This window comes from Archocentrus centrarchus, chromosome 6 (genome assembly GCF_007364275.1).
Source record: "Archocentrus centrarchus isolate MPI-CPG fArcCen1 chromosome 6, fArcCen1, whole genome shotgun sequence".
Taxonomy (NCBI): Eukaryota; Metazoa; Chordata; class Actinopteri; order Cichliformes; family Cichlidae; genus Archocentrus; species Archocentrus centrarchus.
In genome coordinates this window covers 34,944,273-34,971,574 of record NC_044351.1, presented here as the reverse complement: position 1 = coordinate 34,971,574, position 27,302 = coordinate 34,944,273, and the positions used below count along the sequence as shown (strand labels likewise).

Genomic DNA, 27,302 nt, shown 5'->3' with positions numbered 1-27,302 from the left:
GACCTGATTTACGATGCGAGCCTCATTTCAGCCGTTGCAGAACTGTAGTATTGGCAGCGCGGTGACGCCAGCTAAGCTGATCGTGATTATGAATGGTGCTGGCTGCAGCTCTGAGCCAAGTGTGACTCATCACTGTTCTCAGTGCATGCTGCATAAATCTGCTGCTCTGCAGCGTTCTTCCCGGACCAGCACGCCCCATCGCAGCTCAAACTTTGTTTATCCAAAAGGAGAAAAGGTCGAGTCTGAAAGTAGAACGGGAGGGCGCGATAAGTCGAGGACGATCTCACCTAGGATGTTCAAATACCCACCACAGATTTGAGCCAGACCCATCAAACTTCACACACTTGTTCACTGATTTAACTGCCTAGAACTATTTTAATAATGGTATTTAATGTTAATTTCACATATTAATTTTTACATAATCTCAAAATCCTCGTTCATTTATATTTTCTATGTCTTATATTCTGAGCCTCTGTACTTCTTTATGAAGTATTCTGCCTTAGCTTTATTTTGTATTCCATCAGGATGCAAGCTGAGCGGTTCCTGTCAAATCTTAAAATCGGTCTAAATTAAAATGTAGCAGCGTAAAGCCAACTCTCTCCTCACCTGTTTGCATCCATCCTTCGTGCTCTGTCGTCTCTATGGCTTCCTGTTGGTTACAGGACTGAGGTACCTGCTGTGGAGGACTCCCAGCTTTCTGTTGGGATGTAATGAGGCGCCCGAGTTGGTTTTCACCCATCCTGACCAACATGCATGACACCCATTTTTGCTCGTGGCCCAAAGAGGCGTCTTAGGTCACCCGTATGTGTTCGGTCTGTTTTTGCCCAGCAGAAAGAGCTTCAGAGGCACCGTGACTGCTCTGTCAGCCATATTTACCAAAAACCACCAGAGTCAGCTGTTTTCTCATCTAACTTTATTTCTGCAAAGCAGTAAATTTACAGCCAAAGTCATTTCTGTGCTGCTGCAGTTCACCTGAAACCTTTAAGTATGTTATGTGTACATATGCATTCATTACAGCTGCATAGATAGCAAAGGTTATCGCAGTGAGCCACATGACAGTGTGGGTGGGGCTGCTCTTCACCAAACAGAACATGTTTTTAATAAAAAGTGTATTTAATACAAAGTACATTCACAGTAACAACAGTAAGGTACATGTTTTTCAGTATTTATAGCAGATTTAGTGAATATCGCCAACAAGAAACAGGAGTGAAGGTTTTTGCTCCTCTCCTGGAGACTAATTCGATTTTATTAGAAGAGCCAATCAAAGACTTGTTTTAGGTCCTTTGGTCCAAAGTGTTTGTAATATTTAAAGTAACAAGTATGGAATGTAGTACATGTATACACTGATGTCCAGTTTTCTATAAGGAATGTAAGAAAACACAATAATAAAAATGGTAATGTATGTACAGCAGTGAAAGGTCAGGGCAAAAAAATCAGACAACTTCAAGTTCAGACTGAGTACAAGAAATGATACAGAATACAGCAAAGTACTGTAATACTTTTAATAGTTATTGAGTACTGCACGTTCTAGTGGACCTGCAGTCTCAGTGCATCAAAATTTAACTGCACCTAAAAACATTTAAAAGGAAATATAAGAATAAACTATACAATAAAATACACGTGTATGTAAAATGAATGTAAAAGTCACAGTTCAACACCCCCTTAAAAGAGTCCTCCAAAGTGCCACAGTAGACATTCACAGCTCTTCATGGTTCGTCTAACCTTTAGTGTAGAGCTAAGTTTAGTTTCCTCCACCCAGAGAGACGGCATTCACACCGGGCACAGCCGCCCTGTGGCTGCTAAGTCACATGTTAGCCTTTGTAATGGCTTCATCTGTAGCAGCACAGTCACATGACCCATTCCAAATTTGGGGTCCAACATGAAGAATAAGAGAAGTGTAGTGAGATGTTTAGCGATGCCCTCGGGTCTGCTGACGATGACATATTGAGCTGACTTTGGTAAATGCCGTCATTCACACAGTAACTATTCAGTCATGGACAATGACCCACTTATTGATGCTACTAATAGTCTCTAACGAGGCCAACAAAGGCAGCCATTAACCTCAGCCACAGAGTCTGGGGTCAGGGTTTGGTCTAGCCACAGGTGTGAGGTCAGAGGAATCATCAGTGATCCTAATTTTTCTTATTCTTGAAATTGTCGTCCACGTTTCGGGAATCAGGAGACGGAGAAAATAACCACTTTAAGTGGCACGCTTCAAAAACTATTTACATTTTTTCCCACTTTGCTTTTCTCCAAAACAGGGGTTTGGACCTGGGGCTGGGGTCATCACCAGTGATGATGGAGACTTGAGACGGCTAATTTTAGAAACTAGTCGATGATATATTTCAGATTAAGTCTCTTAGATTTTAGGACTAAAATGAATCTGTTAAATGAGGAAGACTGCTATGAAGGGGAATTAGCCAGCTAAGTGGAAAATGAGCTGCTGGATGTTAAAAGCTTTAGAAGGTCAGTGTAGTAATGGCTGCTAACAAGGCCGATAGCACGCCTGGCAGCTATGCCCGATGTTAGATATAACATACAGAGTGTTTTTCAATGCTGCCGCAGGGCAAACTGAGAGGCGTGTCTGTGGTAAAGTGTAAGGAAATAACAGGCTGTCACCTTTCACAATGCCATTTAAAGGCAGGTGATTAATTGGAGCACAATAACACTGTAATGACAGGGTGAGGTAGAACTTAGCTGGTCTCAGGATATTTGGATGATCAGTTTGTATGAGTCAGTTTTCACTCTCATCACGTCTCGATATCGAACCGTTATCCTCTGCAGGGCGACAGCAGAGCCTGACGGACGGAGGACAGAGTTCCTGTCCCGCTGCTGCCTTTCTTACTTACATGTGCACGACGTCAGAGTCCACATGACCATCAGCATTATTATTCTGGATTCGGGCTATGATGATGAGGCAGCATGGCAGCAGGCACCAAAACACCAGTGACATCACCAAAGAATCCATTCCCACAATAAGGAGCCATTGTCGAGTGTGAAGCTTTCGTCAATGCAGCAACAACAAGGCTAAATTAGACAATAAGACCCACTGTGTGCGGCTGTCACAGTGATCCATAATCACATAAAGCCACCACACCCCCGTCCCTTAAAAAACTGAGCAAAGTTAAAGAATTATCAGAAGAAGCTACTCGGTGTCAGTCCTATTGTAATGAAGACACCTGACATTAGATATCGCGGATTTTATGAGAACTATTCACATGTTTAGAAATTCAGAAGAACTGTATTTGCCCTGGCCTGAAGATGATGTAAACCACAACCATTAAAAGAAAATCAAATCAAACATCAAGTGTGAAATATCTATCTGAGCCGGCCCATCAGTAACAGGACCGGGCTGCTGGGAGGCTGAGCTCTATATCAAATATACAACTGGTGATGATCAGTTATCGATCTCCCCAGAGGAGTTCCGGTTCGGAGCCTTTCCCACGCAGCACTTCCAGCAGGGAATGATGGTACATACACACTGATCAATGCTAACATTTTGTGATCTCCGGCTCAAAACCTCAATATTAGTGATACGGTTCAAACTCTGCAGAAGCAAACGTCTGACCACTTATGAAGGTTAGTGCAAGTCAGTGTTTTTCTTTTTTTGGCCTTCAGATAGTTACACAGCGTAAACTTTGAGCTGCAATGATTGTGGGGCATATTTGAAGCACCTACTAGCCACATGATCAAGGTTTGGCTTCAGTCAACACAACACCAACAGGAGCCAGCAGATACCAGCGAGCAGGGAGTGTAAAGCGCAGATCGCCGAAACGTGATTGGCCCGTGCGTCCTCCGCCCGACGATATGGCCGAACACGCCGTCAGAAAATTCGCCGCCTCCCTTCCTTTACACGGCCCAGGTCTTCTTCTGCTGGAAGTACGCCTCAAACCTGGCCTGTGCGTAGTCCTACAACACAATTAAGCACACATGGATGTATGTACACAAAGACAACACTGAGTGACTTTTCACTATCTGAATGAAATGTTTGTAGGTTTGTTTCTAATGATGTGGATGAGCAGGTTTTCCTGAGTTTATCAGCATCTGTGGGCACGTGTTGAGTTTGTGGGAGCAGAGGCTGCTTTCACACGACGCAGATATTTCAGAATAAAAGCAAATATATGACAGTAAGAGATTATATGTCATCGAAATGACAAAATAAATGCTTCCAGATCGTTACTAAAAATTCACATTGATCAGATCCAAGTATGGAGAGGTCATTTTAACCTGCACGTATCCCAGAATCTGTGAAGCTTTCCAAACACACTGCAAAGCTTCCTGTGAAAAACTGTGACCCTTTAAAAACAGCCATGGTGCCACCCAGGACACCGACACCCTCCCCCGACAGGTGGTGTCAGCCTGACCTGACCTCTGACCTGAGGGGTGCACTTCAAAGGAAGCTCAGCGCAGCCAGGCTTTCTGTGCGTTAGCTCGCATGAGTGAGCCTCAGTCAGCGACGCTGGTTACTGTCTCTGCTTCAGGCGCTCACATAAAAAGGGCAGAAACATTTTAATCTCTAAGATGCCTTTTCTTTCTTTTTCTTCTTAATGACTGCTGTTGATCTTTTTGGACACAATGGTTCCTTCCTATATTTTTAACCAAGCACGTAAAGCCAGCAGCCACATGCTGCCATTACCGTGCTCACCGCTGCTCACATCTGTTAAAATGATCAGCATCCGGGAGCTGCAGACTGAACTGCAACTGTGCAACTGAAAAAGTTTAATTGCCAGCGTGAGGAGGTGGAATGAATGTGGTTGCATGAAAAACATGTTTGAAAACCTATATTAATAATAAAAAGGTAAAAGAAGCCCAAAGGTAATAAGCATTAAAACTTACGAGGTATCCAAATTTGATGGTGGACAGCTGAGCCTGGATGATGGACCACAAACCCCAAAAGAAGTGAGACGCCAGAGCGAACCTGCAAATAGAAACAAAGAAACAGGGTTTCTATTTATATTCAGCTTTCTATTGTATCGATTTATGCCGAGTCGCTGTGTTAGCGTCTCTTTGTAGCCCTGAGCTCACCTGTTGACCTCCACGTACAGCTCTTCCTTCAGCTTCCTTTGGTCCTCCACGCCCAGGTTGTCGAACCCTTGATCGAACTCACGCAGGTAGCTTTCAATGAAGTGAAGCTGCAGAGAAACATTTCACGGCGGTCAGCAGTCCATTAGCAGATCTAATAAATGAGCTCACAGACGTTACACACCTGCTGGGGCTTTGAAGGGTAGTTCTGGGCGCTGACTTTAAAGAAAGGAAACTCATCGCAGTTGTAGTCGTACATCCACTCACAGAAGTGGTTCCCAATGTCGAAGCCCCTGCAAAGGTCACAGGAACAGTTACAGAGCGATGAGCGCAGAGTTCGGGCTGGAATAAAGGAGGTCACACCAAATACTTTCACTGGAACTGTACGCACTCTGTTCTGACTCTCGCACAGTATCGTCAATGCTAATATTAGCGTGCTAACGAGCTTACAATACTAATATGCTGATAGCAGCTTAGTTTAGCTTGTTAGCCTGCTAACATTTACGGCTCGGTGCCAGACAGTCCTGTTGCAGGTGGAAGTCGATACACAGTGTCGAGTACTGAGAACATGAACGTTTTTACAGGAGGGAGTCGGTGGATTCAGATGGTAACAAAAATAAATAAATGTCTTTTTTTTCCTGTCACCTTTTATATGTTCCAGCACAGACGGCGCTGGTAAAAACTCACTAACAGTGACTCTGTCAGTGACTCTGTCTGTGATCTACAGCAGACAGCAGCTGCGTGTGTTTTTGCCCTGAAGTAGCCCCTGCATGCTGTTCCCACACTGTTATCAGGAACAGGACCTCCCTCTGCTCCGGGGAAGGCCGTGACCTGGGCTCGTCCCTTTGTTGTCACTTCCAGTTAAGCATGCCAGTGAGAAAAAGCAATATGTTCTTCCTGTGCATGCCTGATACCAGACTGTGACAGCCCACCTGTGCCTCACAGGTCACATGATCTGTGTTATCCATGGGGAGACTTAAAGGGGCCTTGCTGAGGGGAGCTGAGAGGAGGAGGGGGGGGGGGGGGTTCTCAGTAATCGGCGATGTTTCCCATAAATGTAAATACTCAGAGGTGCAGAAAGTAAACACCCCATCAGAAACACAAGCAGATCATTGTTTTCATTTCTATTCTCGTCTACTTCTGATCTATTGTGCACGGCTGCGGTGGAGCTGTACCATCATCTTTGTTACTAACAGTGACAGACCTTTCCGCTGCCTCCTGCGTGCCCTCGCTAGCCTGCCAAATTCTGGTTACATAACGGCTGCAGTTAATATTTCAGCAGACTGGGGTGGGCATGAATTATGACTGCCAGAGTCTTGAAATATTATTAAAACACAGTGAGAAAAATGCAGCAATAAGCCAAGCTGCAACATTTTTCCTCTGATTCTGCTCCCTTCATATTTGGGTTACTCTGTTTCTCGTTCCTGTTACAGCCTGGTTACAGTGTTACTGCAGCAGAAAGTAACTGAGGAAGAGTGATGGTGACGCAGCAGCAACATCAGCACCGCCTGCAGTCTGGAGTCAGCACTCAGGCTCTGCTCGCTACACAATTTTCTCCAAACCATTAAAATCACTTTGGTGTCTGACGTGAACCAATCGAATCATTACTCCTGAGACTGTGCTGAGACACAGCAAACCTTCTGCCAATGGCACGTATTGATGTGCCATCCTGGAGGAGCTGGACTACCTGTGCAGCCTCTGCAGGGTCCAGCAGTGACCCTGACCCTACCAACTGCAGAACTAGTGAAAACGAGTCAGAAAAGATGAGGAAGGAAAAATGTGAGTCCTTCGAGTTTCACTGACTCGATGCTAAACTAAACTTTGCCCACTGAGTGTTTCCAGGTTAAACGATGTTACTACAGCTCTGTGATGCAGTGCTTGTGTACCTGTAGTTGTAACTGCTGTATTCAAAGTCAATGAGCATCAGCTTCTGTTTGTCTGAGCTCTGGCGGCCCTTCAGCAGCAGGATGTTTCCTGAAAGGAGGAAACATACACAAGTGAGCATCCTATAAAAGACAGAAATGAACGATATAAAGGGATCAGTGTCTTCATGTTTTACCTTCCTGACAGTCGTTGTGGCAGAACACCACAGGAGAATGAGTGGACTTCAGCAGAGACCTGGGCAGACACAGAAATGTCTACTTATTTCACTTCATTGGCAAATTCAGTTTCCATTTCCAGTTCATTCCAGTGAGAAATGCAGTGAAATCGAGGGCACGGTTTAAATCCTGGAGCAAAGGCTCTTTAGATATGCAACAGTGTTTTCTTTGGATTAGTGGCTCACATGATCGCTGCTGTAAAGGCCTAGAAGCTAAGTACTGTGTAATGACTACAGTCAGTCTGGGTTCATGCTTAGTAACATCTGCATAACTAGTTATCTGCTGTTGTGTAGTTTAAGCAGGACTGAAGAACCAACACAATCATTGAACATAAATAGGAAATTTTACTGGGAAAATTCAGGAAAGAATGTAAAGAATGGCCTTTTGAAACCTGACAGCGAGGGGCGGAGCTGACTGTGACGCTGCGTGCTCATTGGCTAAAGACTTGACGATCACAGCCGACTTAACTACTCCCACCCAGAAGCTACATCCATTCTTTACAGAGGCTGCGATGATGGAAGAAGACTACATCTACAACAGTTTATTAAAATATCACGTTTTTATCATTTTGGCTTTTCACATCTCATAGTGGATCTTTTAGTTTCAGTCAGTGTTTAACGGTGGATGAAAACAGCATCCACAGACCCTTCAGTACACAATATGACAGTAAATAATATAAAGTTTATCAAACTAATAACTGCATAAACAAGACAGATCCTGTAAATCCTGAATAAAAGAACACACTGACCTTTAAACTATGTTTTTCTGGTTCTGCACATATAAACAAACTAAAATATATATTTTTGATCCCAAAACTTTGCTATATATATTTATAATGTATCATTTTCCCATATAATTCCAGTTACTAGTGGTTTTCCTTTAGGTTTGAACCTTTTTTAAGGTGTTTTCTCTTCAAAAATTATCTATAAAAAGGTAAAATTGTTCAATAAAAAATAAAAAAACAGATGTATTTGATGTGTTTGTGTATCTCAGGACAAAAAATCATTCTAAAGTGATCAAACTGATTTTCTTTAGTTTTACAATAAGGAGTTATAAAATAAAAGACAAACATCATGTTATTAACTAAAACTGTTGCAGTTCATAATCTTTGCCTGTGAGCATCACAGTGTCTGTGGAGCTTACAGGATGATGTCGTCTTTCCCAGTAAACGACAGAGTTGATGGTTATGATTATATCGTTATGACTGTATGATGGGCGTGGCCTCTGCACCTGTGTGCATGTGTTCTTACACCCCAGCAGCACCGCTCTGTGCTGAAACCCTCGTGCATGCGTGCTGCATTTTATAGCACGTGTGCAGGAACGTACTTGAGCATTTCCATCTCCTGCGGGAGGTTATAGCTGAGCAGGCGGTTGAAGCGACGCAGCTGCGACTCTCTGGTGAAGTTCAGCCTCATCACCTGGCTCAGGTACCTGGTCACAGTGTTACAAAGACATGCATTAATAAAAAGAGAAAAAATGCTGGTATATAGTAAAAGTTAGGTTGGAAATTCAACACATTTATCTGCATCTCCTTTGAAAAACTAAAAAGTAAAAAATGTAACCACATCTGCTCTGTGAGCGTACTTTCATCACTGCACGCTGCTCTCAGGAAACAAAAAGAATGACAATAACTCGTGTTTTTGCTCCTTAACTCAGGAAGCGAGCAGCCGGGTATTTAAGTACCTGCACATCGGTGGAAACAGACAGCGGACTTTATCAGCGCACGCGCACAAACATTGAGCAATGTAAACCTTGTAAACATCCAACACATAAAGCTGAAGGCACTTTAAGGGGAACTGCGTGATGATAAGAGGACAGCCACCTGGACGAGTCGATAAGTAATCAGTGCTGTGACACGTTATCTGGAAAAACCTGAACTATTGACTTGACAAAACTTTTCATGTGCTCACTTTCTAACATGGTGACGCACAGCCCCGAATGACTCACTTGTCCATAGTTCCAAAGAGCCACTTTGGCTCCTTGTTGAAGGGCATCCGCATCCCATGAAACCTGGCCATCTTCTCTGCAACCTCTGCAGAGATGCTGGAGTCGCTCAGCTCGCAGGTGTCCAGTTTACGGCTCTGTCGGCAGGACATCGGACACTTAAACTGCATGAATCACAGCTTTTGGCAAAAGTTTGGTGGTATTATAACTGGTAATAACTGGTAAATAACCAAACCCCAGTGCATATGATGGACAGCGCGGTGACTTACAGGGACGTACTGCTCCAGGCGACCCTGAGGGAAAATGCCGTAGAGTTTTGGTCCGAGCTCCCTCTCAGCCAAGATGGCAAACATTACACTCTCCAGCACCATGGCTTCGGCCCCCTGAAAACACACAGAGAGCAACAAACTCAACATTTCAGGTAACAAAGAGCGCCAGGATTACCCATCAGTGCTACAGAGTGCAGCAAGAGCAGAATAACAAATGAGACAAAGAGCTTTTTCTGGTCACACAGGCTAAAAACATTAAAGTTAGAGTGAATGAATTGTGCCTTCAGCCCCTTTCAGACTCGGTTTGATCCAAAAACAATGTCTGCTAAACCTCAGAAGGAATCCGCAGGCCCGAATTATTGAAGTTAACACAGTCACAGCTCTCTGTAACCACCTCATACAAGCGTGTTTGAGGACACACCCATCTGAGACACTAAATTAATGAATTTGGGAAGAATGAAAGTAAAGGGAGACTACCCTTGAAAAGAAAAAATGTGTGCTTTTCAAGGTTTGGAGGTAGGCAGACTGCCAAAGCTGCTTCACACGAAAAGGACGTTCAGTCTGACGTGTGAAAATGCCAGAGCTTCAGCCGGGTGGAGGGCACGTCTGAAAGGGGCTTAAGAGGAAATCAGGAGGTGGAGGAGAAAGATGGATGAGTCTGAATGAGGAGAAATGTTGTGGTCAGGGTTAGTGGGGTTTGCCTGTCAAAGCGGTGAGGGGAACACAAGAGGTAGATTAAAATCTCCAGGAGGACTTGGCCCGGCGCGAGCAGCAGTCTCCGTGGAAGCAGAGAAGACGGCCTTGTGTTTTCTCGCTTAATCTGAGAGACACACAAAACTCCCACGCCAGCACATGCAGACCGGAGCTCAAGGCTGACGGGGAGCCCGTTCTCATACCAACGCAGTCACGTCTCCTGGAGCCCGAAAGACCAAAACTGCCTGCTGGCCTGATTGCACTCGTCTCTATTGTGTGAGGAAGACAGAAAAACAGGCTCCTCACCAAACAGGCTCGAGGTCTCTGGCTGAGGATCGCTAACTAACAGCAGGTTAATTCTGCTGCTGCTTTACTTTGTGGGAAACTGAACTTAAGATTTGTGAAAGTTCCCACTAGGATGGATGGATGGGTGGATGGATGGATGGATGGATGGATGGATGGGTGGATGGATGGACCACCCATCCAATCTCCAATCTGCAGTATTTCTGCCTACATCGGTTTATTCCATGTTTCTTTGGTCAGGAAGCATGGAGCACAACAGCCATCAAACCTTTCTTTTCGTGTCCTGCTGTATTTATATGTGTAACATTCACCACACCAGTAAATACCTGAGTGAAAGACAGAGCTGCATTATGGGAAATATACCAGGAACGAAAACATATCCTGGTCCCTGTCACTTCAATCTCAGCTGTTATTTTCTTTAGTCATATTAATAATGATAACCTTGATAATCTCCAGCTCTGTGTTCCAATGAAACCCAGCAGTCTTGCATTAAAAATCATTAATATTTTGCCATCTGCAGACACTTGTGTGAATAACCTTCAGATAAATTGCTGCAGAGGTTTGGATCTGATCGTTCTGTGGCTAGCAGCCAGAGGAATGTGTTTCATACTGAATACCCAACAGGAAGCCGGCTCAAAGCAAACAGTACTGCCCACTTTGTGGCCTCCTAAACATTATGAATTATTATGAACCCTGCTGAGACCGTACAGTGCTTTAGGGGATATCTGAATCTCTGCTGTGACCAAGCTGCATACTGCCCGCCTGCATTACAGTCTAAACAAAGGAGGAAATTCAGTAACCAGTTTCTGTTTATGATGTAAAGAAACTCCTGGGAGTACCTGAGCTCGGTAAAGCCGTCCACGAGGATTTGGGAGGATTTCTCTCGGTTCTCATGTGTTAAGAGGGCAAAGGTAAAGTCCTTTCCCATGTAAAGGTCTGTAAAGGACTGCTGGTAGTTTGATAGCTAGCCCTGTCATCGTCCCTCCGTTTCCACTACTAAACCAAGATGGCAGGAAGAGTCCAGCATTCCACACGTGTTGACCCTTATGGGTGCATCATACAGTGCTCTTCATGCAGCCATACTTCTCAGTATGAGCACAGTTTAAGTACAGAAGAGTGAGTGAACACGTTGGCACCGTGTCCTCAAAAGTGAGCAGCTCGTTCCCGTTTACTTTGTTACCATTTTGCTCTGAGAATACTGGCTGTGGTTACATAATGTCTTATCTGCAAAGAGCTGATCACATGCATTTTCAAATCTCCAACGTGAATTATCCACATTATCATAATCATCTTGACACACATACTGGCAGAAAACTCAGCAGCTGGCAGCCTGTGTGTTAAGACCAAAGCATCCAGAGGGATCTGCTTAAAGCCCCCCCCCCGGGCCACACAGTATTCCAGTGAGTCAGCAAATACATCATCTCAGGCAGGTGTACTGACTCACAACAGCTCAGACACACACACTAAAACTTGTGTATATAAAATGCTCAGTGCAACAGTTTCAGCAGTAATAATGAGAAGCTGCAGCATAGCAGTAACAAACACATCTTTACTAGGAAGCCCCAAAAATCATGAGGTGAGAATTTGCTCACAGTTTACATTTAAATCACACAGTTTGTGTTTTAAATTAAGTGTAATTTAATTTACAAAGCAGGCCTTCAGTTTTAGTTTTGCTGTTCTGTAACTCTTTTATGGTTCATCTTTACTCTGATACATACACATACCTCTGAACATACTCAGCATACTCTCAGCTTCTGTTACCTAAACCAAAGACTGTATATAAAAGATGACGTTAAGATTTTAGCACCTCAATGTTAGCATTTTTGCCACTGCCGTGTTGGTTTTCAACAGACAGGCATGATGAGAAGCTGCAGTGCTACATTATCAGCCATCAGCAGGTTTTTTATACTTTCTGTACTGCATACAGTACAAAAGCACTGTGCAAAAGTCTCGAGTCTTTCAGCCAGTGGTGTTGGTTGGTACTCAGAAAAGTACCATCAGATTTTGATCCACCATTTAATACCATGTGGGAAGCATCTGATTGGCAGCAGCTTCATTTTTCAGTATGACTGCTAATGCAGTGAAAACATACCTGGATATAAAAACACACAGTGGAACACTACTGGTCATGGATTGGCCTCCCCAGAGCCCAGACCTCAGCATTATTGAAGCATTATTAATCATCATTAAAACAGCCTGGAGAAGCTTCAGAGAGTTCAGACTGTGATGAAGAATAAAGGCGGTCACACCAAACACTGACTCGTCACAACTGGACAAACTCTGTTTTTGCCCTGTATCCTGTATTTACATGTATGTTTGCACATGTTCAAAAAACTCTCTGCATCTACAGCAGCAGCCAAACGTCATATGAACCAGTAAGTGTGTCCAAACCTTTGACTGCTACTGTAGTTCTCATTTTCCTGCAAAATATTAAGAAATTAGGGTTAGCTCAAGACTTGTGCACAGTGCCTTATAAGGGTACAACATGCAGATACCTGTTAAGTATAGATATATAACACGCTAATAAAATAAAAAACATTTCTCTCATCAAAACGGCAGTACAGACTTTGTTCCTCACAGCAGATTTTTAATTAGGTGTTTAATGAAGTTTGGTGTTTTATCATGGTGGGCTCTAACGTTTGGAGCCAGTCCTTCAGAGAAACTGCTGATTTTGGTGCTTCTGTGCTGGTTTAACGTTTCAGCCCCAACGTTGCTGCTCAGTTATTTATGGCAGGTGGAGAAACAGGTTCTCTGATTTAAATATGAGCACATGGTCGACTGCACTCGCTGCCTGTCTCTATAAAGTTTCTTTGTTCCACACACAACTATCGAAAGCAGCAGGTTTGCTTTTAAACCAATAAAATTTAGTGAAACCCTAAAAACAAATAGCAGCAATTTCAACTCTGAAATCAGGGCGTCAGTCTGTGTGTGAACATTAGGAGCAGCTGAGCACAGTTATGTCAGAAATGCTGTGCCATGAATTCACTGAAATGAAGCCACAGTGATAAAGTGAAGAAGGGTACATTTATGTGAATGCAGTGGCCCAGTACTGTTTGATGTGCAGCAGCCCACACAGTGAACCTGGTTGGTATTGACTGTCTCACAGCCCGCAGTCCTCCATCAGCCTCCTTTCACTTCCTCTGACCTATTTTACATGCATGTTTGATTTGGCTAACTCTCCCACTTCCACTGCTTCATTAATTATCCACCAGTCAAAGCTGAAATGCTGGCTCGCCGCTCGGACGCAGAAGAATTTAAACATTCCTGATGAAAACTCCTCTCTCAGTTTTCGGTTACTGGAAACAGAAACTTCCTGTGCTGCTGTTCCTCTTTGAGGAACATTCAGAGTAATGTACACTCTGTCCCTGCTGCATATTTGATTACAACTGAATCTAAATTGTTACACCGGTCACGTATCAGTGCTGCGTCTCTGCTCAGAGGTATTTAGCAGGCTGGCCTTGGAGCAGGTGTCCTGTGAGCTTCAGAGAGCTGCTGCTCTAACCTCAGTGCTTATCCCCTCTGCTGTGTGTGAGCCAGTAAGCAGGTGGATTCATAATGTTAATAAAAATTATAGGACACCAAAAAGAAAAGCATATTTTCTCTATTTATGTAAATGAAACAAACTATAGTTCACAGCCGAGTGTGAAGAGGCCGGCATGAGAATCAGCACCTCTGAGGCCATGGTCCTCAGCTGGAAAAAGGGTGGCGTGCCCTCTCCAGCTCAGGGATGAGTTAATGCCCCAGGTGGAGCAGTTTAAGTATCTCTGGGTGTTGTTCGGGAGTGACGGGAGCAGGTGATCGACAGATGGATCAGGGCTGCGTCTGCAGTGATGCGGATGCTGCACCGGGTCGGAAAGGGAGGGAGGAAACCGAAGAGGGAGCTGAGCGTGAAAGTGAAGCTGTCGATTTACCGGTCAATCTACGTCCCTACCCTCACCTGTGGTCATGAGCTTTGGGTCGTGACTGAAAGAATACAAGCAGCAGAAATGAGCTTCCTCTGAAGGGGGGCTGGCCTCTCCCTTACAGACAGGGTGAGGAAGTGCAGCCATCCAGGAGGGGCTCAGTGTAGAGCCGCTGCTCCTCCACATTGAAAGCAGCCAGTTGAGGTGGCTCGGACATCTGACTAGGATGCCTCCTGGGTGTTCAGGGCATGTCGTAGCAGGCCTCGGGGCAGACCCAGGACAGGCTGGAGAGATTGGCCTGGGAACACCTTGTTGTCCCCCCCAGATAAGCTGGAGGAGGTGGCTGGGGAGAGGGAGGTCTGCATTTCTCTGCTTTGGCTGCTGCCCTCATGACCCAGTCCCAGATAAACGGAACAAGATGGATGGATGGATGGATGGATGGATGGATGGATCAAACTAAAACTTCCTCTTGAACGTCATGTCGTCATCCTCTGAGTCGTCCTCAGTGACAACTCTGACACTAAGTAATCAGACTATGATGATTTATTAAACTGTGCTGGCATGTAAATAATCATTCTAACACAGATTAATAACTATTCACTTTTTTTTTCAAAAACTATCTGTTTGGTCTTCTCCAAAAATAGGGTTAGGGTAGGACTGGGGCTAGTGTGGCCACCTTCAATGACTTAGACCTTAAAGGAGTAAAGGAGATGCACAAGCCTCCATCATTAGATAGACAGATCATGGCATGATGAATGTTTTCATACCAAACTACAACACAGAGTTGTAACCCTAAATGGGTCACTGTGTCTTCTTCACTTGGATGTAAACTCGGTCTGACATGTGAGCTACTGTGACGTCTGAAACGTCCCCAAGGAATTAGGTCAGTGTCATCCTTTCTAATCCAAATGGGATTTACCTTGGCCAGACAGCATTGTTAGGGAAGGTGGATCTAGACAAGGTTATCCTAAGATACTCATTCAGCCTTTGCCTCATGGCGGGGGGTGGGGGGGTCAGCCATCTTGATGGAAAGATGCCTCTGTGGCAACAATGGCTAACTTGCTGATGACCTAATCTTAATCTCATGACAGAGTCATGATTCAGCTTTGTAATCCAAAGGTCAGCCGTGGTCACATGACGGGTAAAATAGGTTCTAGGTCAGTGGGTTTGAGGCTTGGCAGCGATTCCCTGAACGCATCGTGCGCTTCTCACTTTGAACCGTGCCAGTTATCTATTTTTCTAAAATTAGTCTTTTTATTGGTGTAATGTGTAAACTTCCTTCACTTGTGCATTTCAGCATTTTATCTTCCTGGCTCACATTAGGGGACCCTGTGCAGAGTCTGAGCGCACCGCCTGTAATTACACAGCACCTGCTTCTGGCAGGTTTATAACACACATGCTGTAAAACATAGAGCTGGAGGATCGATGGAGCTTTAACTAAACACCGTTCTGCAGCATTCTGACAAACACCAAACGTATCACCGAGACCCAGCACCCGTGGGGAGCTCCGCCCACCATTAATGAAAATAAATCTACAAGTCTGGATAACATTACAGGCTCATTTCAGAAAACCTTTCATCATATTGTAGGTAAAGACCCATCAATAATACAGAGAAAACCCAACAGTCCAAACGACCCCCTGTCACTTGGTGACAGTGGGAAGGAAAAACTCCCTTTTAACAGGAAGAAACCTCCATCAGAACCAGACATCTCATTACTCCTGCAAAATGATTTTTCCCACATGGACGCAGGAATATCATGGTGCACATCTCTGAAGAGCTCGTTGGTGGTTTTGGAGTCCATCGACCACAAAGCTAAAACCTGACGGACGACAACGTGCTCCCGCTTTATATCGAGGAGGATAAAAAGCCATCTTTAGCTGGTTGTTGATTAATTTAGCTAAAGTGAAGACTCATTTGGTCAGTTTCACTGTTACACACTGTCCAGTTTGTTAAAGACATACTGGGTTTTTGCAATAAATAACTCCTGTCTTCATCAGTGTCCTGATGTTCAGTTGTAGATGTAACAGTCTTGGTGAAAGGTCATTTAAAGGTCAGTCTGCTCTGCAGTGTTTCTTTATCTGGACTATTTAAAGCAAGATAACAGCACAGTTCAAACTACAGTCTCCAAAATGACAGCACAATGGAACCAACACATTAATGGAACCAACACATTAATGGAACCAACACTTTATGACCTTCATGAAGTGACTGTGTTTTAGGCAGATGTTCTCAACAAAACCCTCAGACTGCACTTATTGTCATACACTGAGGTGAAAGCTGCACTTTAGTTACATTAGCTGGCTGTGGGCTGGTTAGCACCATATAAGGCAACAAAATAATTCACACCAACAGTATTATTGTAATAAAAACATTTGAAAAAACAGATGTTGAGTTAACCTTTAACACCTTTCTGTGCAGCAGAGCAGAGTGCAGCCTGTTAATGCCTGCATTGTCTTCTTTGTTGTGTTTTTAGATCGTGTGTCAGCAGTGCTAAGGTGTAATATCACCACCTGTTATGTTGTCATGCCAATCAGATCCATGCCATACGTGTATTACTAACATGACATCATATTTCAGTTTTTATGGGGGTGGTTCCTCGTTACATCACAGTGAAATGAAATGTGCTTTGTTGCCTGTAGCTCTCGTTAAAGCTGCTGTTCTGATATTTGCTCTCCAGTTTTGCAGATATGGGCTTTTATTGGCCGTTTCTGGCAAATAATGGAACTAAATGTCTCAAACCTTTGTGGTGCACAAAGCAACAAAAATACATCTGAAAATTTCAGGAGCGATGTCAAGAAATGACGATGATTACTTAAAGAAATCCACAAATCTTTGTTAATTACACCCATTTCACATAAGTCAATCTAATTTGTTTTAGAATATCAAGGTTGCATAACTGCTAACAGTGGTAACATCTGATGAAGGTGTGAACACACCTGAGCAAAGCCTCTGCAGAGACGTGAACGTGTGGCATTCGCAGGCAGGTTGGAGGAGGCAGCTTTAATGTTCCCAGGTTAGGTTCACATTTTCACCCACCTGGGGAACCTCGGGTCATCAGGGACCCGTGGATGTTATGAGGTTAGTGAGGAACTACTGCTTCTGCTTAAAATAAACAGCTTATCTCTTTTCAAATCTCGTCTAAAAACCCATCTGTTCAAACAAGCTTTTGGCCTGTGACTGGGTGGGTTCTAGGATTTTATCTTGGTCTTAACTGCTGTTTTGCTTTTCTTCAATTTTTGTTTATTGTGTAATTGTGCTTTCTCTTTTGCTGTTTTCAGGCGCCTATAAATAAAATGTATTAAAATGGCCGAGGGCATTTGAAGCTTTGCTGCTTTTAGTTTGAGTGTTAAAAGACAAAAATGGAACAAATAAAAACATCAGCAGCGTTTTCCATTTGCAGTCATGCAGTGTCAGGCAGCCAGGTGTTAAATGCATGTGAAGCTGAAGCTCTGAGAGGCTACAAGGATTCATTCTTCTCCTGTGAATTCCCCCAAAGGCCCGCCGTGCTCAGAGGAACCAGCAGATCCTCGTCAGGTTCAACGGGAGTTAGAGGAGCGTTTAAGGAAGCAAAACAAAGGTTCTCAGAATCAGTGAGGGGGAGGGCTGACACATGACAGGAGTCGAGTGTTGACACTCTGAGCAGACAAACCGTCAGCTGTTACTTACTTGGAAGTGATTTTCTTTGTTTGACTCTCGAGAATCTCCTTTATTACAGGACATCTATCAACAAGAGAAAAAGGGAAGAACTATCCATGAGTACATGCCTTGCTGCCCGTGAACATCAAAGCCTAGCTGTGCCTGCAGTGCAGACAGTACAGTATGAGCTCAAACACACGGCGAGTCTTTCGGACCGATGGCAGACGGAGGGCGCAGAGACGGGAACCCTGCGGTTTTACTGGGAGCTATCAGCATCACATATCTGAACTGCTCAGAAACAGTCTCCGGTGCACTCATGGTTGGTTTAATCATTAGTAGCTCTGCACTCAGACAAAGGCATTCGTCCCTTAATCATATTAGCTTTTTGATTAGACATCTTTAATGCCTCCTTTGGCGTGGCGGAGGTGACTGCTGTTACCTTGGTAAAGGACACTGATGTGCTGCTCTCGTACAAACCTAGCAATAAAAGCTAACTGCTTACATGCCCATTAATAAGTACACAGACCTGAGTTAATACTTAATGCAGGTCTCTTCAGCCTGTGGCTAATGCGCACTTAACAAGTGCAGATGCCGACTTTAGCGTTGAATGTCAGTGACTTTGTTCTGGCTCTGACCGCAGCAGGAGATTAGAGGATACTCTGCAAACATCTTGCTGTCCTTGAACTCTTGTTGCTTGTTATTTGCCAGCGAAACCAGTCCGATGTGGCGGTGATTAAGCACTATCTTTAGTGTATCTGCTGATGAGTCTGAGATCATGAACTCTGGACTCAGTGGCCACGTCATGCAAAGACATTTTTTTTAAAAAAGCACCTGATGGGCAGCAGCGATCATCTATCTGAGCTATCTGATGAAACGTGCAGTCACCATCGGGCTCCCTGCTTGTGCGCTAGCTTGGAAATGAGGCTGACTTCTTAATGATTAAAAATCACACGGCTGGGATTTGGAGGAGAAAAAGCACAGGCGGCAGCACCGTGTTCTCCCTCCCAGCCGCTGCGCTACATGAGTGTGTGTTATATCTGTATTAGGCTGAGGCTTCATAGATCTCATACTGTACCGTGTTTTTGGGTGGGTTCACCTGGGAACAAGAGTGCCCAAGGCACGCTCCTTTGGGAAGCCTACGGCAAAGAACACATGCATGTACAGCCATGGGGGTACATCACCATGTACAACAATGGCTAACACGCACACGCACACACACGCGTGAAGGCATAACTGCATGCATACTCTAATATAAGCATATGACACACACACACACACACATACATAATGGAACTTTCACATCACATGTTGCCTGCATCATCTGTTTCATGTACCTTTATGTTTCTGCTCTTATCTGTGTGGGAGTATGGCAGCACTTCTCATTAAAGCAGTAATTACAGACTAGAAACTACTGAGGGGGAACTACTTTCTTAAATCCTTGTGATAAGTCTGGGTTGCTTGTGGCACTTTGTTTGCACTTTGTGATGCGGCTCCCACCTGCAGGATGGCCCCATAGAGGCGCAGCAGGATGCTCCTCGGCTCGTCCCCAACACAGTCCAGGCTGTCGGGGAGGCTGCACAGGAAGAGCTTGTTGCTCAGACCACCCCTGGAGGACAGACAGACACACAGCCACTGAATACGGGGACACTGTGACTCACAAATACTGCACGCAAAGCACTTCATGCAGCATGTCTTCATTCATACGAGCACGTTTTACTACATCTATCTAACATTTGATGCCAAGGATACTTTGGCACACAGACTGAAGCAGCCAGGGATCAAACCACCAACCTTTAGATTAGCAGATGAGCCGCTCCACCCCGTGAGCCACAGCCACCCTGAAATAAAGCAGCTGTACTTCCTGAGAGACTCTATGTGCAGTCAAAAAACAGAAACCTGAGTTTTATGTGCTGCGAGAGACACGAGTGCTGCAGTCAGTCAATAAAAAAGTTTACACAGCAGCTCTGGCTCAGGAGGTCGCCTACTAATCAGACGGTCGGTGGTTCGATCCCTGGTTCCTCCAGTCCCCACGTTGCAGCATGCTTGGGTAAGATGCTGAACCCCGAGTTTCCCCTGATGCAGCCGATGGTGTGTAAGTGTGTGTGTGAATGTCAGACAGCAGAACAAACATGCTGCATGGATGTGTGTGACCGGGTGAACGAGGTGTGCAGTATAAAGTGCTGTGGAAGTACCTGTTGATTTAACTTAGAGATAAACCGGTTACAGCAGCATCCCATCTGAATAAGGGTGTGGCAGAAAGTAGTGTTTTTGAGGCAGTATGGATACACACTGACGTCTGCATTGTTGTCACAAAGAGAAATAAATTATGGCTACAGAAATATTGGCTTCAGCTACGAGCCAGATTCATACTGGTTAAACACAGACTTACATTTCTAATTTTAAACAGATGGCACGAGGACTTCCTCTTTCTGTCAGCCACCCATAATCCGCTCTGACACCAACTAAAACGGCAGTTAGACCGATCTGAATATTGTTTTCTTTTGTGTGTGTGTGTGTGTGGGTCCCACTTCCTGCTAAATGCATCACACAGAAAGGAAAAGTCCCGTTAAGAGTCCATGTTGCACCTTAGTAACAGATTTGTATACAGACGCATGAGATGAGCTCCCCTCTCGGTCACATGGCGCGTGTGAGATGATCTCATCGCTACAATTTAAAGATATACGCAAAATAAATGAAAATAAACCGAAATAAGGGTTTGTATCCCGGCCGCAGCCGCAGCAGCGGTCCGGATGAGCTCTCCGTACCTTATGATGGTGATCTGGAACAGGTCCTCAGCCAGGCTCTTCCAGGCTCCGTGCAGGAAATCCCTGCACCACAGATAAGCCTTCCTCCGAGTGTCTGGGTCGGGCTGATCGGAGCAGACCAGCTCCTTGCAGTCCTCCTGGGTGTCTGGCTGGACCTGCAGGGCATTCTCGGTCACCAGCAGACCCAGCGACATGGAGGGGGAAGAAGAAACCCCGTTGATGAATTTAGTTTTCATTTTTTTTTTTTTTAAGAAACAGAGAAGGCAAACGCAGCCCCGGGAGGGTGTACTTCGGTTATTTATCTCAGTATGGAGCACGGAGGGGGGGTGCCGTTTTCGTTTTTCGTTTACTGTCGGTAACGCGCGGGTGTCGCAGGAGCTTCGCAGCGGACGCAGAGCAGCAGCAGTCTGTTCGCGGGCAGGCGGCGGGTCACGCTGCGGGAGGCGCTCACAACATCGGGGAGGTGGGCGCGACGGGCAGGGAGGGGTCACATGACATGCCTGCGTCCCCTTCTCTTCCCTGATTGGATGGCTGCGACACAGCCCCTCAGGACCCAAACAAGCCCGGCGTTGCCTTCAGGGACCATCGGACAGAAAAACCGGAACCTCTCCCTAGAAAACAATGCTGTTTTATCTAATGCATCACGCTGACGGCATACAGAGCACAGGCCTCCCACGAGTGTAAAACGATAACCATAAATAAACATAAAATCACCGGGAAGAGACAAAGGGACTCAAAAATGACCACAAATGCAATTTGACTACAAAGAGGCACACAAAGTGACTTAAAGATGATCACAAAAATACACAATCACCACAAAGTGACCAGACACAGACAAACACACTTAATCCAGAATTAAGAAAGAAATAATCCCCCAGATCAACTGATCTCAGCTGCATGTCCCAGAGACCATCTCATATAAGTGTGCGGTTTAAGTTTCTGTGTACCCTTTGCAACCCCGCTTCACCCCAGATCCTCATTTTTCTGCTGTTTCTGCTGTTTTCTGATGTAATGAGTGGCTACTCTGACCTGCAAATAGAAGAAGTTCCAGAGCAGAGCCACCAAATGCAAATGACTGCAGATGGAAATTGCATGTTAAGTGTTTCAGTGCACTTCCTGCCTCATGAAGAATATTTGTAAATCAGCTGTTTAGTGGCTCGTTGCTGCTGGTGGGATTTCCCCACATTCTGAGGAGTCGGTGAAGGCGCCGTGAACATCTGTCTCATTGTGTCGTCAGCTCGGTCACGTAGCCCCGGAATCTGCTCCGTCCCGCTGGAAGTCCGCCACAGTTTCCCTCATGCGTTTGGGCTGGAGCTGTTTATTTGGAAAGCCGCTGCCACCCTCCATTTTTGCATAAAGAGCGCGCGCGCGCACACACACACACACACACACACACACACACACACACACACACACACACACACACACACACACACACACACACACACAATGCAGGTGGCTTCCACAGCGTGTAGCAGCAAGATGAGGTGATATGCAAATGATAGTCATACTGTCAGAGAGGAGTGAGATCTCTCTGCCAAATGTGATTGTGCATCTGCCAGTGATGCTGAAAGTTATGTTTACACCGGATATGTAACGTGAATGAATGCTTCACTGTGTGATCTGAACAGTGTAGCTGTGCCGGAGGTGTGAAAGCGCCACAGCAAGTTTCTCTGAAGTGAACAGGAAGTGACTCATACTCAGGCTAGTCCTGGCAGAGGAGGCAGCGGGTGGGGGAGGGGGGGGTGCATTCCCAAAAAGAGGATGTAAACATGCTGTGTGAGAGAATTTCGCTGTTTTCCCTCTGACTGCTTGCATGTGTGTGGAGAAGAAGCTTCAGGAAGAGATGCAAGAGAATAACCGCCTACTGTGGGGGGGGGGGGTCTCCTCGTTTTTCACTTCTGCCGTGTTGGATTTAACCTGACTGGAGTTGAAGGACTTTGTACGAAGTTGCTGCTTCCCTATTTGGATTTTTTCAGGCACGGCCTAAGTGGAAATACAGGCCTGGGCGGTCCCCCCCCACCCCCCCCCCCACCCCCCACCCCCACCCTCTCATTCAAGCACAGTATTTTTAGTCCATCTTATTTGATTGAGCGTGTGCTAACTGTCCTCTCATCGGCATTTAAAGCCTAAATTGTGGAGATTCTCTCTGAAGGTGAACGCTGGTGTACGAGGACCCAGGGGCCCTGTTGTCCTGGCCACTAAAGCATTTTAATGGGGAGTTTATACATCCAACAGTACTTGTTGGGATTGGACTTCTGAAAAAAGCCCGATCCCGGTGTCGTGAATATGGATGTTCAACAACTGCTGCATTCAAAGAGCTTTGGGGACTGAGTGGGCAATTTTTTTTTTGGTTAAAAATCACCAATTTTATTTATATGGCAGCAGTTCATAAGAAAAGCACCATAGAAGCTCCAGTCCACTGCATTTACCCAGACTGACTGTGGTGGCCTACAGCCCTGCAAGAACTCACTGTCCAAATACTCAAACGCAAATTAGTTACAGATGTTAGATATCCAAACTGACATGTTAATATTTGCTTTTTTGTGGGTTACAGAACATTTATTACCATGGGACTGTGTTCGGGCAGCATCAGAGGTGAGGGTGACTCGGTGTGGCTGGTATACGCTGGTTTCACAGCAGGCAGGATGTGTGCTCAGTCTGACAGGATGTGATGGTTTTCAACCTGAACAGAAAAAACTTCATGCATTGCTGCAGCACTGAGTGGCACGCTGAAAGCTCTCTGAGCCCACAGCAGCACAGACACACTTCACAGTTTTTGCATTCTTTGCCCTGGTTTTCGAGCAGGTTCCCGCCCTACTCTTTTCTTCTGTGCTTGAACATATATGAGACAGCAAATCACATCAGCCCATTCATTTTCAAAAGGTAGTATAGTTTTACACGTACACAGAGGATGTGTCTGTATCAGAGGCAGAGAGCGCTCCGCGTCTGAAAAACTGAGCTGTGGGATCAGACAGCTGTGAGCACATTCATGATCATCATTTATAGTTTAAACCTGAAACAACCACGTTTTTTATCCATAGTTTATATCAATCATCTCACAGAAACTCTGATTTATATGTTTAACATTGGTAATCAGTAAAAAAATATACAATGAACACAGAAACTTACCTGTGAGGCAGCAGCGCCGATGCACTGTCAGAAAGGCACTTTTGGAAGGTACGACAGTATTTATATCCAATCATGTGACCAGTCTAACTCCTCCCCCTTCCCTATCTGATCATTTTACAGCGATATTTAACACAAAGGGCCTTAAATCTGCACTACAGTCATAAAATGTGTTACATGTTTACATCTTCTGAAGGCGGCTCCATCAGGCAGGAGTTCATTTTACCTTCTGTGAGCACCAGCAGCTGAGCCAGGAAACAACACTCACACACACACACACACACACACACACACACACTGAAATCACTGCCATGGTCTCCCTGGCCGACTCGCCCATCTCTCCCCTCCCCCTCTCCTCCGTGTGTGTGCGTGTCTGTACCTGCCTGTGTGTTTCAGGGGCGGAGCTCACCTGGCCTCCCACTCATTTGGTGTCATGTTGATCATGCACCTGCTTGTAGTTGTGAGTGTTATGACTGACCTCCAAAGATGGAGGCTTTTGCTCATCTGATGCTGGATTGTTGCTCCACAGCAACTTCAGCACCTCAAACTTGTGAGTATGACGGTGGAACCTGAGCCTTTGGACTCACCTGTGCTGTCTGGGTTTGGATCCCCGCCTCTGAGCAGGGAAGGGCTGTTTGTGAAGTCAGGAAACAGGCTGTTTAGAAAGAGGCTCGAAAGAGGGACTTCCCTGCCCCTCCCCTGCCACAACACCCCTGGGGATCCAATTCCAAGAATTGTTATTCACCAATAAACTGTTTTCCTCCAGCGCTCGATGCGCTGCCATCGTTACTGCGCCGGTGTGTGTGTGCACTGATGCGCTTTGTCAGAGAGCTGAAAAGTGTTTTACAGCTTTGATAAAATCAACTTTAGAGTCAGGAGGGAATAAAAGACTTGTTACAGTATCACTACTGCAGTGCTTAATAGGTTAATAAGTTAGTGGGGGTGTCCCCTTTGGAGGAGGTTGTTGACCCACTATTAATCACGTGGATCATCACATGAGCCAAGGTGTGAAAAAAGGTGTGTGTCATTACTACCAGGAGTTTCAGAGACCTTGCCTGATCCTATCATGTGACCTTTTGAGGTCACCTGAAGGAAGGTGTGAGTGATGTGTGGTCCAGGAACGGTAACCTGTAATCCTTGCAGCGCACTCGCACCAAACACTATATGAATATTTTGGATGTGAGGGGAAGGCCTTAACCAGATTATGGAGCATCTGTCACTCCTCCCACACACCTCTCTGCTGTCTCTCTGTCCTCATACATGTCCTGCACCACCCTCACATACCTGCCTGCCACTCCTGACCTCCTCATGTAGAAGCACCCTTCCTGTCTCCTCCTTTGGTGTCCCACCTGAGAGGCATTGGCTGCTTCAGATGGAGGCTTTTCCTCGTTTGATGCTGGATTGTTGCACCGTATGTGGTACCGCAGTTTGGCTCCTCCTGATAGTGATCCCTCCTGTGACATTAAGATTGTGGTCAGAGTTCCTGCAGAGCCTAGGCCTATTGCAACATAACTAATTCAGCCATCTCTACAGTACAGGTTACACTGGTTGAGCTGGTGGGAGCACTTCGTGTTTGCCTTTCAGAGTCAGAAGCTGCTTCCATCTTATACTGTCAGTGTGCACAAAGGTCAGATTTTCAAGGCACACCTGGACTTGTCTCAAGGACCAGCATGTGGCTACCACTGATACGTTAGTAGTGATTCTGTGACGGGCGCCAGCACGGCCACATCCACCCAGCGGCGCCCTGGACATCTGGAGCAGCGGGACATTTCCTGACCTGCAGCGAACAGTCGGCCTGAAAACGCACACAGGCTGGAGGTGAGAGCGAACAGATACTGACCAATAAGAACAAGTCAGAGACCAGAGGCTGAAACACACCTACACACTGAGCCTGTGTGTGTGTGTGTGTGTGTGTGTGTGTGTGTGTGTGTGTGTGTGTGTGTGTGTGTGTGTGTGCTTAAATATATTTATTTTTAAGGTCACATTATCTCACTCTCTGATTAAAACTGAAATACTAATTGTGTTGTGTGTCTGTGTGTACATTTGTACAGTGTGTGCTCTGATTGGTGTGTTTTTGATGAGATTTGGAGATAGCAGTGTTGTGATAGGTTGGTTAGTCACACACACAAAATTCCTTCCAGGTGAACACAGTGGACAAATATTAACAGAAGGAGTGTCTCTGATTCTTCTTGCAGAGTTCAGGATGCACCGTCCTCAGTTCATCCAAATGTTGAGAATCAGAGCCTGAACAAGTGGTTAAAACAGTGGATGGATGGATGGATGGATGGATGGATGGATGGATGGATGGATGGGTGGATGGACAGAATGTTGTCTGAAGGAAGCTGCGATCAGTTTTTACTTTATTGATCTGGGTAGAAAGTTTGATTGACATTTAAAATTTCCTTTTCAAGACAGATCTGACCAAGAGAGCAACGAATATAACATCATGGTCCTATAAAGATATTTTAAGTGGCCAAAAAGGACTGGATTGATTATAACGCAGTCGTAAAGGTACAAAAAAGGTCATTTCTTTATTTTACATATGAGGTCTTCATGAATCTGCTGACTTCAGTCTATTTACCAATAGAAGCAAATTTATTAAACATAAAAACCACAGAGAAACAGAAAATGTGGGTCCACCTCCACTTCACAGCTGCTAGCTGCTATGAAGGCCTGCACTGACTCACGGCGCCATCTAGTGGTTCAAACCGGTATCACAGTCACAGCGCCCGTTTCTCCACATTCAGTTGAGATCTTTAATAAAGTCAGGAACCGGTTTTTAAAAACAATAATTTTCCTTTAGAGGAATGAAAAGTGGAGCTCGAGGGCAGTTTAATCATTTAGAAGCTTCATATATGTGTGAAATACGTAGAGATTTATGTGAGATTTATGTGAGATTTATGCTGGAGGAACATACAATTTTTCATTTTTCTCTCTGTTGTATGAGCAAATATTACTGGCTACACTTTATAATAATCACTTATTAAATGCTACAGTAACAGTTAATTAACCTTTAATTAGTTTTTACATTAACAAACAATGAAACAATAATGAATAAGGTTTCACAGTTATGATCATTTAGATTTATTTGTGTTTTTATAAAAAATAATGATTTCATAGGTTTGATATGTGATGTAATTATATATATTGCTGGTGCAGCTTGTTCCACATGAATTTTTCCCCACGTGCAGGATTAATATTTTAACCCTGAACCTAACCGAGCAGCTCTGGAGCCTGAACCAAAGGTGTGTTCTGGGATTTTTGCCACTTACACACACTTAGTAATAAGAATATTATCATCTTTATGCTAACTGTCCAAATGCTGTTGTCAGGTACAACACACAGCATTTATTGACGATTTGTAACATTAAATATATATAAACCTATTACACATTAACTGTAGTGTAAAAGTAAAAATAACCATTTAGTTTTATTTATAGCAGCAGTTCACAAGGAAAGTGGCTTCTGAGCACTTTATATATGAGGTAAAAACAATATTACAGAGATGGAGAGAAACCAGGTGGAAGCACGAAGTCTG

At 44.8% G+C, this 27,302-nt stretch overlaps 1 protein-coding gene across 4 annotated transcripts; it reads right to left on the bottom strand.

The window, feature by feature from the left end:
• Positions 1–898: 898 nt before the first annotated feature.
• chka (choline kinase alpha) lies at positions 899–23,794 on the bottom strand. 4 transcript variants are annotated; one of them, XM_030732181.1, is made up of 14 exons: positions 23,768–23,794; positions 23,205–23,321; positions 20,636–20,802; positions 19,368–19,476; positions 17,901–17,954; positions 9,335–9,448; positions 9,069–9,202; positions 8,448–8,552; positions 7,082–7,140; positions 6,909–6,996; positions 5,207–5,315; positions 5,026–5,132; positions 4,837–4,918; positions 899–3,909 (listed from the first exon to the last, which is right to left on the bottom strand). In XM_030732181.1, exons 2-14 carry the CDS (start codon positions 23,226–23,228, stop codon positions 3,850–3,852), a joined length of 1,212 nt encoding a protein of 403 aa, XP_030588041.1. In that variant the 5' UTR covers positions 23,229–23,321; positions 23,768–23,794; the 3' UTR covers positions 899–3,849. The 4 variants fall into 4 exon arrangements, with proteins under 4 accessions (XP_030588041.1, XP_030588043.1, XP_030588040.1 ...); XM_030732183.1 differs by having other exon boundaries at positions 20,636–20,790; positions 23,768–23,793; XM_030732180.1 differs by lacking the exons at positions 23,205–23,321; positions 23,768–23,794 and having other exon boundaries at positions 20,636–21,230.
• Positions 23,795–27,302: the final 3,508 nt, after the last annotated feature.

Coding starts and splice junctions, on each gene's coding strand:
- chka (XM_030732180.1), bottom strand. CDS start 20,871: ATGAAAACTAAATTCATCAACGGGGTTTCTTCTTCCCCCTCCATGTCG. Junction 6,997..7,081: donor CCACAACGACTGTCAGGAAG/GTAAAACATGAA, acceptor TCCTCCTTTCAG/GAAACATCCTGCTGCTGAAG. Junction 3,910..4,836: donor CCATCAAATTTGGATACCTC/GTAAGTTTTAAT, acceptor ATTGTGTTGTAG/GACTACGCACAGGCCAGGTT.